Genomic DNA, 11,318 nt, shown 5'->3' with positions numbered 1-11,318 from the left:
GTACACTCTCCGAAGCCTTCTCCAGTGTGTGGTGTCTAGAACTCAATGCATCACAGCAGGTGGTGCCAAACTAGTGTTACATGCTTATTCATTCTTTTCCCTCTAACACATCATAATTAATTTGCTTTGGCTAATCTTCAGATTTACTTGTGACTCCTTTCAGGAACTCAATACAAGTGAACCAAAAGAGGAACGAGGCCCCAAGGAGTAAAATAGTAAAAGCTTACACTTTGCTTAACACTTAGATAGTTCAGAATGTGAAACAAACACCCACTTCCTTATATGGCCAAAGAAACTTTTCTTTCTTTGCAAGTTTAGCAAGCGTTGCAACGGGCACACCTGTCCCCATGAAACTGAGAGCTGCAAGAGTGGGAGAAGCAAGTACATTCACCCTCGATCATTGCTTTAAAAAGTATGAACTGAAACACAGAGTGCACCATCCTTTCTTGTGCGTACGCTGGGCTTGCGTCTGGTCACAGACGAGTTGTACAGGAACAAGGATGTGGGTTGGCAGACATCTGCATAGGCTGAGTCGGGGACTTGCCTTCACAGAAGAGAAGAGTGTGCACTTTGAAGGCCAGCTATCTCCTCCGCCCTTTCAGAAGAGGCAGACCATGTCACTCAAGCTACCTCGGAATGTTTGGGATTTCAACCTTAAAGCAGACTCTGGACGAATAGGTACAGAGAGGCAAAAGCCTGATCTACTAATTCAGTGTTTCCTCCTGTCTATCAGTTTGCTTTATTCTATGACTGAGACTGCTTTGGAATCTGATATGGGATTCCCCTTACCCTGTATATTGCAACTTATGGGTGCATCTGGTTACATGAATGACATGCAATTGTGAGATTGTGGGGTCAAGGAGAGAAATTACGAATCAACAAATGCTGATTCCACGAGTGAAAGTGGTGGGATTTAGTGACAAATGCCACATATCTAGATATTCCCAGGAAACTGTGGATAACAAGCAGATTGAGAGGTTAGCTGGAGAGTTTGTAACCTAGCTGTGCATTTCAAAACTTAAGCGATGCAGCAAAGTATTGTGTCTTAGTGGGGTTGGTTTATTAGTCTTTGTGCTCCTCTGATACACAGTGTTCTGTGGAGAAAAGTATGACAATTGCTTATAACAATGAAAATATATCTCATTTTTTCATAATATCAAGGAGATCTCATCTATACATGGTGAAAGAGCTTTTGGGGAAATAGATCTAATTGCCACGACATTTGGTGAGAGAAGGATCAGATCAGTGACCTACTTAACGTTTCTCAAAATGTGGGGCAGCTGCCTTATGAAATGACTTCGCTGCAGCAGTTTTTCACTCGTTCAGGTATTTCTGTAGATGAGCTTTCTGCATTCACAACCTTTGCAAGGGTTTACTGAGTTTGATGGTGTGGTAGTTCATACTGGCGGAGCGATGGTATGTGCTGAACTGTCAATTTTAATCAGAGAATTAAATATTTCACTATATCATACAAAATCCATTTGTCTTACCATTTATATACGCCCCCATCCACCCCTCTTCATTCCACTCTAAATGTCTATGGTTCTTCATCCACAGAGGTCTTCCTGTTTATATTTCCCTTCCTAAATTTCTCTTCCACCCTTTGGTCTTCACAATACTTGTCAAATCTTGCTCACTATAAAGAACTTTGGTCCCTGTCTCATAAACTCTCCTTTCACTTCTTGTTGCCCAGCATCTTACTGCTGATGTTTTGGCATCTCCGCATGAATGCATGAATGCTACATGAATTAAGAACCAAGGTATTGTTGCTTGCATTAGTGGCCTCCTTCTGTGTTGTATCAATCCAAGATACTATGGGTTGCTGGAGTCATAGAGTCATACAGCACGATCTGTCCTTGCTGATCATCAGGCAACCATTAATACTAATCCCATTTACCAGCACTTGGTCTGTTGCCTCTATGCCTTGGTAATTCAAGTGCTTGTCTAGATACTTCTTAAATGTTGTGAGAATCTCTGCTCCCAACGTCTCCTCAGGCAGTGCATTCCAAACTCCATCCGCCCTCTGAGTGAAAGAAATTCTTCCTTATGTTGCCTCTAAGCCTCTTACCCCTTACCTTAAACCCATGCCCTCTGGTTACAAGCACCACTGCTATGGGAAACATTTTGTACTGTCCACCTCTCTAGTTCCCTCATAATTTTGTTCGCCTCTATCATATTGTATAATATCATATAACACTCTGCAAAATTCATGATCAAGATTCAATTTCATTTCGAAAGGATTTTTGGCAGGAATTCAGTGCAAATGCTGGCACAATTCCTCTTTAAAACATGCTTAGCATTAGTGTATGGATCATTGTACAGCACATACATGCTTTCTCTGATTTAACAAGCGCCAGTGCTATGTGCCAGTTAAGCAACAGCACATTGCAAAGCACCTTTCATAAATATTAATAGTTAATCCATCCTTATTTCCAACAGCATCAGATTTCTTTTCTATTATCCATAATGGGTTGCTGTGCTCAATAAAAGACATTTTTGTAGGTAAATGGAAGGGATGCTGTCACTCTTGTTGCTAGGCTCGGCTCCAAAGGAATTGGAATCATGTGTATTTGAAAGCAAAACAAGCCAAAGCTTATTGTCACAGCCCAATAAGTTGGGATAAAGCTTGATGAACACCCATCACTGAAACTCGTCATCCATTCCATAGTCAACCAGTCTGACATCCTCTCAGTTGGTCTCACAGCCTTGGCTTTCTATAGGATTCCAGCCTGCACAAAGCTCTCCTTCACACATCCTGCTGTGCACATCCTCCCATAAAGTCTGGCACTCCCAAATTCACTGACATCTACTGGCTCATCTTCCCTAATAAATTCAGTTCAAAAACCTTGTATAAATTCGCTCATATAAATCCCTCCACAACCTCACCCAACCCCCTTCTCTGCAATGTGATCACCTATATTTTGACAATAAGGGACATCACAGGTACCTGGATAGAAAAGAGATGGAGGGATGTAGGCAATCGGGACCAGCTCAGTTAGGCAACTTGGTTGGTATGATGATTTGCGCCGAAGGGCCTGTTTCCATGCTGTACAGCTCTGTGACTCTATGATCACAGTTGAGCTGAACCTGTCCTGAGCTGAACTTCACAGACGTGCAGCATTGTATCACTGGATAGGGTTCAGGAATGGCAACCAGTCTATGTTATCCTGCCCACTCCCTGGACCAAGAGCATTGACGCCCTTTTGCTGGCAATCAGCAAATTGAGTAGAATCTTTGTAGTTCATGTAATGCCTAGTTTCAATTGACGAAATGAAGTATGTGGGGAGAATCTATTCCAAATGAGCATGGGGTTCTTCATTCAATTTGTGGGTGTTTCTGGATCATTCAAAACCAAATGGCAGAGTGCAGCTTTATGCTTCTTGAGACGGATGTCATCTCATGCACTGAGAGAACCAGGGATACTGCGTTATGCACAGCAGTTAGGTAGTGGAAGTAGTGTGGAGTGAGGGTGCAGTGCAAGTTGAGATTCCTGAATTAAAACTTAAAGTAGGGCAACCTTTACAAAGGGGCAAATTAGTTACTTTCAGACAGATTAAACTGTATTGGTTGAATAGTCTTTCTCATCTTGTGAACTGCACTCTTTATGGAACATTGGCATTGTGGTATTACACGAGGTATTATTTGCAGCAGTATTGTGGACAAAGGTAGCTTCTGTAATAATGAAATGCATGGAATTAAATGGACTGAGTCAACCCTGGTATTTTTATTGTTATTTAATTTTTATTTAATGTTAATATCAATAGAGTCTTTCATTTATATAGTTAGCACTGCTTCTGTCTGATGTGTATTATATATTTATCAATATAATTTTAATAGGATTGAGATACAGAAATGTCCCAATACCCCAAGACATGACATCCATTGCTAAATGGGGCTGTTCATGTTCCAGGGTAAAGAATCTTTAAAAGGTGGCAGTGTTGAAAAGCCTGCATTATTGGAGAGTGATACAGAATGAATTGAAATAATTTTTACAAAATATTTCAGCATGCATTATTGTCAGCAATGTTTTGCTCAGAAGAGATTAAATATGATTCTTGGATGAATGCATTGTACGATATACATCAGGCAGTCAATGAACATGCATTTATGTGACTCATATCACTAAAATCCAGATGGTTTTCTAAAAGTGATTTTGTAACGTTGCTGAGGAACAGTTGATTTGAGTCATGTTGTTTGCAGATCACAGTAAACAGTGCAAACGTTGATTGGCTGATTCCTGTGACAGGATGTGGGTTCATGATAACCCTGCAGTGTTAAAGTAACTACAACAGCACAGTGAGAATAACACCCATTTCCCCATGCTGCCCAGTTGGCCAATGTGATTCAGTGGTCCTCTAGTGTCTTCCCAAAAACTTTCAAATAATTCCTTCATTCCTCCTTCTTCCCCCTTCATGGTCATCGACCCACTAATTTGAATGAAAGTCAAAAATCTACAGATGCTGGAAATCTGAAATGAAATCATAAAGTGCTGGAAACACTCTGTTTCTCTCCCCACATTTGCTGCCTTACCTGCTGAGTGCTTCCAGCATTTTTCATTTTTAATTTGACTCAGTAAGTTGCATCAACATGAGGAGTAGGATTCAGCACCGGGGTTTATTATTGCTCTTTTGACACAAACGTAGAGTACTTTTTAGTACATACAAATTAGGAGCAGGAGCAGACCACTTGGCCTCTCAAACCTGCTTTGGCAATCAATAAGAACAAGTGTGATCTGACTGTACCCTCTGCATTCCCACTGCCCCCAGTAACCCCCCCCCCCTTCCCTTTGCTGATCAAGTAGTTCAAGTATCAAGTATTTACTGCTTAAAAATATTGAAAGACTCTGCTTCTACTGCCTTTCGAGGAAGAGAGTTCCATAGATTCACAAACCCCTGAGAGGAAAAAAATTCAGCTCATCTCTGTCTTAAATGGGCGATCCCTTACTTTTAAAGTCACCCCGAGGTTAAGATTCTCCAAAAACAGGAAGCATCATCCCCGCATCCATCCTGTCAAGATCCCTCAGGATTTTATGTTTCAATCAAGTTGCCTCTCACTCTTCTAAATTCCAGTAGATGCATCTAATGGAATTTGCAAGAGTGAGAGGCAACCTATCTAATCTTTCCTCATTAGACATCCCACCCATTCTGGGCATGAGTGAAATAAACCTTCCCTCAACAGATTCCAACACAGTTACATCCTTCCTTAAATATGAAGATCAATAATGAACTCGGTGCTCCAGATGTGGTCTCACCAATGCCCTATATAAGAGATTTTTGAATTACTTGCTGTACCTGCACACTTACCTTTTGCAAATGTGTTAGGATATCCAGATACCTCTGTATTTTGGAGCTCAGCTAGTTCTCAACATTCCCACATTAAACTTCATTTGACAGATCTATGCCTATTCACTTATCCTGTCTATATCCCTTTATTGCCTCCTTATGTCCTCTTCATGATTTCCATTCCCAACTACCTCATGGGCAGGCTGCCATTACACACTTGCCAAACCAATACAAGTTACACAACGTGCTACCCCTGATCACGGTCAAGAGAGTGCTTCTTTTCATCAGTAAGTCTAGCTGGTGAGCAGTCTGTCTCCAGGGGTCCATCACAGTTCAATTCACACAGCAATGAAATAAAGAGCTGAAAATGGTGGAATAACTCAGCATGTCGAAAACTTTCATCAGAAGTGGAGAAGTTTGAAGTCAAATTTTAAAATACAGAGAATACGTATGGGAATCAAACAAAATGAAATGTCTGAGAGGGTGTGAATTGAAGAGAGATGATATGACAGAAGGTCAATAGTGCAATACAAAAGTGGATTCAAATAAAGCAAACAAGGAAACAAAAAGTGGAACTGGGAATATGAGTTATTTTCTGATTTTTTTAAATTCACTTTTAAGTCCAGAAGGTTGTAATGTGCTAAGTTGGAAGATGAGGTGCTGTTGCTTGGGCTTCATTGGACCAGAGTAAGATTGCGAGGACAGACATGGTAGATCAGGAGAGAGGTGGAGAATTAAGGTGACAGTCCATTGGAAACTTGCAGACTGATAAAGTGGTAACCAAATCTCAGTATGGAGGAGACTACATTGTCCACAGCAAATGCAATATGCTGAATTAAAAGAACTACAAGCAAATTACTCTTGCACCCAGGGGCTCTGGATGGTGGGAAGAGAAGTAAAAGGGGATATTGTACTTTCTGTTTCAATTTCTTTCCTTTTCTGTCTCCAACTGTCATTTTTTTTAAAGTCATTGTTACCTTGACATCTTTGGTCTCCACCTTTCGTATTCATTTTGCTTCCCACTCCTCCCCCCTCTCTGCAATTTAAAACGTGCTTATTTTCTCACTTTTCCAGTTCTGATGAATCGTCCTTGACCAGGGAATGTTGACGCTTGTTTCCTGCCCCACTGATGCTGCCTGACCTGCTGAGCATTTCCACCATTTCCTGCTTTGTTTCAGATTTCTAGCATCTGCAGTTCTTTGCTCCATAGGTTGCACATCTCCTGTGGTTGTACAGGAAGATGTCAAAAAAACAATAAGTGCAGTTATCATGTACGTAAGTTTGTTTCAAACAGAATTGACCATTGGATTCCATGTAGTGATCTTATGAAATAGTTGCATTTTTCAGAGCCCAAGTATACTGTGCATGTTGTTTCCTGCTAGCAAGTAACAAGTCAATGAGAAGTTGTCCTGATAGGTGAGCTCATCCCAGACCTGGAAGGAGACTAGACTTCTGCTTGCAGGAATCTGCATTTACCAACTAAGTCACTAAATAACTTCTTTCCGATGGCTGTTTTTAGATTTTAGGTGTATCTAAATGTTAATAATTCTGCAAAATGGGCATGTTAGAAGCTTCAATCTACTTAGTTCTACTGACATCACCGTAGTTGAGAGCCATGTAGCTGCCAGCCTATAATAGCATGCATTCGGTTGTAGTAATTACTCAAGATGAATTTTCACCTCAAGGACACACTAGTGTGAATTCATGCATCAGCACGTGGCTAATGCCAACAAGCAAATATTCAAATACAAGTACGTGGATGCACAGGTGAGCTTGTGCATGCATATACAGACACACACATTTAAAAATGGACAAATGTGTACATGCACAGGTACATGTAAATGCAAATACACACATGCCAATACCCATACACACATAATTACGTGAGGCACATGTGGTGTCAGGACATTTAAGAGGCTGCACTGAAGTTATTGGAGTGCAATGAGTTTTGACAATTCATGCTACTGTCCTGCTGCATTGGTCGAACAGTTATTCATTTTATCTTACCTCCAACTTTCTTCCTGCTGAGATACAAGGAAGGAAGGCAGTTCTTCCTTGTGTCCCAGGCAAGGCACTTATGCTATATTTTAAAAATTCAGTGGGAATTCCCATGTCTGAGAACAGGGTGTGTTGGACAATGACCAAGACCCTTAAATCAGCTATAAACAGATGAAAACCATTTTCATCTGTGGAAGCTAAGAGAAAGATAAATTTGATTAAAGTTGGAGGATCTTGGGGTGAGGAAGTTAGAATAACTGCACCTGATGTCTAGTTGAGCTGGGCAGCCACTGGGAGGAGTTGGTATCTGAGAGTTGGTAGGGGGATTGGAAGTGGACCTTGTACTGAACAAGAATTTGAGAAGCATTTGACTGGATGGTCATGCAGAATCAGAGAGCAGCATCACTGTGTGGCCTTGGAGTCATACCAAGAGGAAATAAAGCCAATGAGCGCAGAAACCTCAGTAATCAGTTGACATAACACTGGGAGAAGCTATGATGCAGGGAGCCTATCTAATCTCCAAGTGAGGTGGATAGAAAGAGAACTGTGAAAGGGGAAAAGAAACAAATGCTTCCTAAAAGAGGAAGTCTTGCCTTCCTCCAAGAGAGACTTGGTGTATTTTGAGTTGTGAAGAAAGTAATGTTTTAAAAAGTTCATATTGTGGCATTAGATAGTTATTTCTGGAGAGAATGAAGAGTTTAACATATATTTTAACCGCAGGTAGTATCCAGCATGTGAGGAATGTCATAGAATGCTTTAGGAGAAATGATTGCATTACCGGCACTGAAAACCCAGCAGGTTGTAAATAATAAAAAAAAGGAAGAAAATTACTATTTAGATGTGATAATCCAGAGAGGGCAGGACTGGGCTGGTAGACTGTAGGGTGTTGACAGCAACTTCCTGATCTCTATTTCCTGCTGTGGCTGAGTGATCACAGCCTTAGCTTACGTTTACTTAGGGGTGAGTTATTGGCACAATGCCTGTGTGCTTTTCCAAGGCTTGCTCATTGGAGAAATATTCTGGTGGGAGAGTGAAGCAAATGGCTTGCATTGTTTGCATCAGTTTCCTGGTATCACATACTGATACCCATAGTGACAGAAACTACTGGTACAGCTTTTATCTGACTAACACCTTCACAGATCTGTACCAGTCGTGCAGGTGCAGGAAAGATGTGAGCAGAAGAGGGTGGGTCGAGGCAGAAATCTCAAGAGCAAATCTTTATTTAAAACCATGAAAGAAAATAAACAAGAATGTATTTATGTAACACGAATATTTCACAACCTCAGGAACTTCCAATGTGCTCTGAAGCCAGTGAAGAATGTTTGTCATCTTTATAAAGTAGGAAACACGGCAGCTAAATTCCCCAAAGTAAAGTCCCCTGGAGAGTAATATAATGATCAAATTATCTGCTTCAGGTGTTGGTTAAGATAGATGTTGATCAGAACGATAGAGCCAAACTCCCCTGCTCTTCCTCAGAATAGTCCTGTAGAAACTTTGCTTCCATCTGAAAAAGCAGACAGGACCCCAGCCTGATGTCTCATTCAAAACAGAACACTTCCATCAAGGCAGGATTAGTCTTGGACTTTTGACTTCAAATCATTGCAGCGGGACTTATACCTACTGTCTTCTAACTCCAAGGCAAGAGTGCTACCAACTCATTATCATTACATCGCCTCCATGTGCTGGTTTCTTGTTCTCTGTTAGATTGCTTGGACACTATTCACATATGATTCGTTAAGGCTCCAATGCAAATACAGTGTCTGATGAGAAGTAACCTAAGATCAGGCAGTTGAGGCTCCATGTCACCAACAGAACTTCCTGAACTGACCCCTTCATGTCGCAGGCTCATAAGATCCCAAAATTCATTCAAAGCCTTTGAATGAAAATATTTGGTGCAGTTATCCAACTTTTGCACTTTTGCATATTCATAACCCAGACTGAATTAAGTGCAGAGGAGTCCCTGGATTATTGAATGGGTCTCTTGAAGGAGCAGTCTTTGAATGTTTTTTCTTTTTCACTATTTCTGATTTATTTTTCTCAGTACAGTAATGAGTTGGGAAAATGGGAATAGGACAAACCATCCACTCCCCAGCCCTATTTCATGATTTAATTGGATAATCAGGCACAGTAGTGTAGGGCAGGCATGGTAGTGTAGAGGGCAGGCATGGTGGTGTAGCGGACAGCGTAACACTATTACAGCGCCAGCGCCCTGAGTTCAATTCCGGCTGCTGTCTGTACGGAGTTTGTACGTTCTCCCCGTGTCTGCATGAGTTTCCTCCGGGTGCTCCGGTTTCCTCCCACATTCCAAAGACGTACGGGTTAGGAAGTTGTGGGCATGCTACATTGGCGCCGGAAGCGTGGTGACACTTGCGGGCTGCCCCCAGAACACTCTACGCAAAAAGATGCATTTCGCTGTGTGTTTTGATGTACATGTGACTAATAAAGATATCTTATCTTGTTTCTAAAGATTATTTACATGCCTTGGTTCCATATTCCTTCATGACTTTGCCCAACAAAATCTAATGGTCACATTTCCAATATTTAAAATTTACATCCCCCTAACCTCCACACAAAGTGTCAACAATACAGTAAACCTCTGATAATCCGCTATCCGATTATTATTATGGCTTTCTGCATGCTGATTCCCACACTCACTTTAACACAACGATCCCCAATTCCTGCGCTACCTTGAATATACTGGAGCCTCATTTCCCCTTCTTTAAACTCACCAGGGCTCTGTTTCCTGCAGTCCCTTGAAATTTACCAGGTTCTATTTCCTGCGCTCCTTGAAACTTACCGATTCTGTTTCCCGTGCCCCCTTTAAGCACACCAGGGCCCTGCTTCCTGCTCTCCTTTTAAAATTACACGGTTTGCTGGAAAATTAACATCTAAAAAGTGTGTTGGAGTATTAACTGGAATAACATCCAATAGAATAGAAAATGTACCAATCTGGTACCATCAAAGTTCTGAACATGCTGGATTAACAGAGTTTTCCTGTACTTTGAGGGAGAGTTTCAGATATCAGATACCAGTCCAGATGGAGGATCTCAACCTGAAATGTCAACTATCCCTCTGCCTCCACAGATGCTGCCTGAACCCACTGAGTTCCTCCAGCAATTTGTTTCTTTGCTCCAGATTCCAGGATCTGCCGTCTCTTGTGTCTCAAGTTTCAGATATCAATTGCTCTTAGTGTGAGGGCTTCCTAACATCAGCCCCGGACAGGCACTACTGAGACAGAAACAACTCAAGAAAGTGATGCTATTGTAAGTCACACACCATTGACCAGAAAGGAAGCATAAGGAGCATGCTTTTCGATATTTTCTTTTCAATGGTGAATATTAATGTTAAGTATATCTTAGTTATTAGTGATTGCAGTTTTGGGTACCTCCTAGGACTGTGTTTACTTTACTACCACTGATGGGATAGATCATGTTTAACGCAGTTCCAATCAATGCATGGGGGTGGTAGCAGGATCTGGTGGTTAGGTTACTGGAAGAATAACTGAGGGTCCTGGACTGGCTCTCCAGATATGAGCAAGTTCATCGAGCTAACATGGCAGCTATGGAATTTAAGGTCAGTTAAAAATAACAAATCATTTATTTGAAAGACTTGTCATCATTATGGTGGCCACAAAACTACTGAATAGTTCTAAATATCCCTGCAATTCATTGATGTCCTTCATGGAGGAAATCTAGTACCCTTACCTGGTCCAGCCTATATTTAACTCTAGAATTGCCTCCTACCTGCACTCTAACTTCATCTAGCAAGCCACATGTTATAACACAATGTGTTAAAAGTAGTTGATATCATTCCTTCTTAAGGGATGTGCAATAAACACGAGCCTTGCCAGCAGTACTTGTGTCTAAAAAATGAATTAAAGACAAAGGCCATTCAGATTTTAGAAGACTGTACTCAAATTGATCCTCATTGGGACGACAAGTAATTTATTGGATGAGACCTTTTAGTAGTGGCTCGGAGTATATCTAATCTAGAGTTAGGTACAAGCTTAACTGGCATAAATTAAAATGGAATAAATGC

At 41.1% G+C, this 11,318-nt stretch overlaps 1 protein-coding gene across 2 annotated transcripts in view; it reads left to right on the top strand.

Moving 5' to 3' along the window:
• Positions 1 to 377: 377 nt before the first annotated feature.
• LOC127584252 (rho GTPase-activating protein 25-like) overlaps positions 378 to 11,318 on the top strand; it is a 53,221-nt gene continuing 42,280 nt past the window's right edge. For both annotated transcript variants that reach the window (XM_052040902.1, XM_052040901.1), the window contains exon 1: positions 378 to 678. In XM_052040902.1, coding sequence (XP_051896862.1) covers positions 501 to 678 — 178 coding nt within the window. In that variant the 5' untranslated portion in view covers positions 378 to 500. The remainder of the gene's footprint in view (positions 679 to 11,318) is intronic.

This window comes from Pristis pectinata, chromosome 29, assembly GCF_009764475.1.
Source record: "Pristis pectinata isolate sPriPec2 chromosome 29, sPriPec2.1.pri, whole genome shotgun sequence".
Taxonomy (NCBI): Eukaryota; Metazoa; Chordata; class Chondrichthyes; order Rhinopristiformes; family Pristidae; genus Pristis; species Pristis pectinata.
This window is presented reverse-complemented; position numbering and strand designations above follow the sequence as displayed.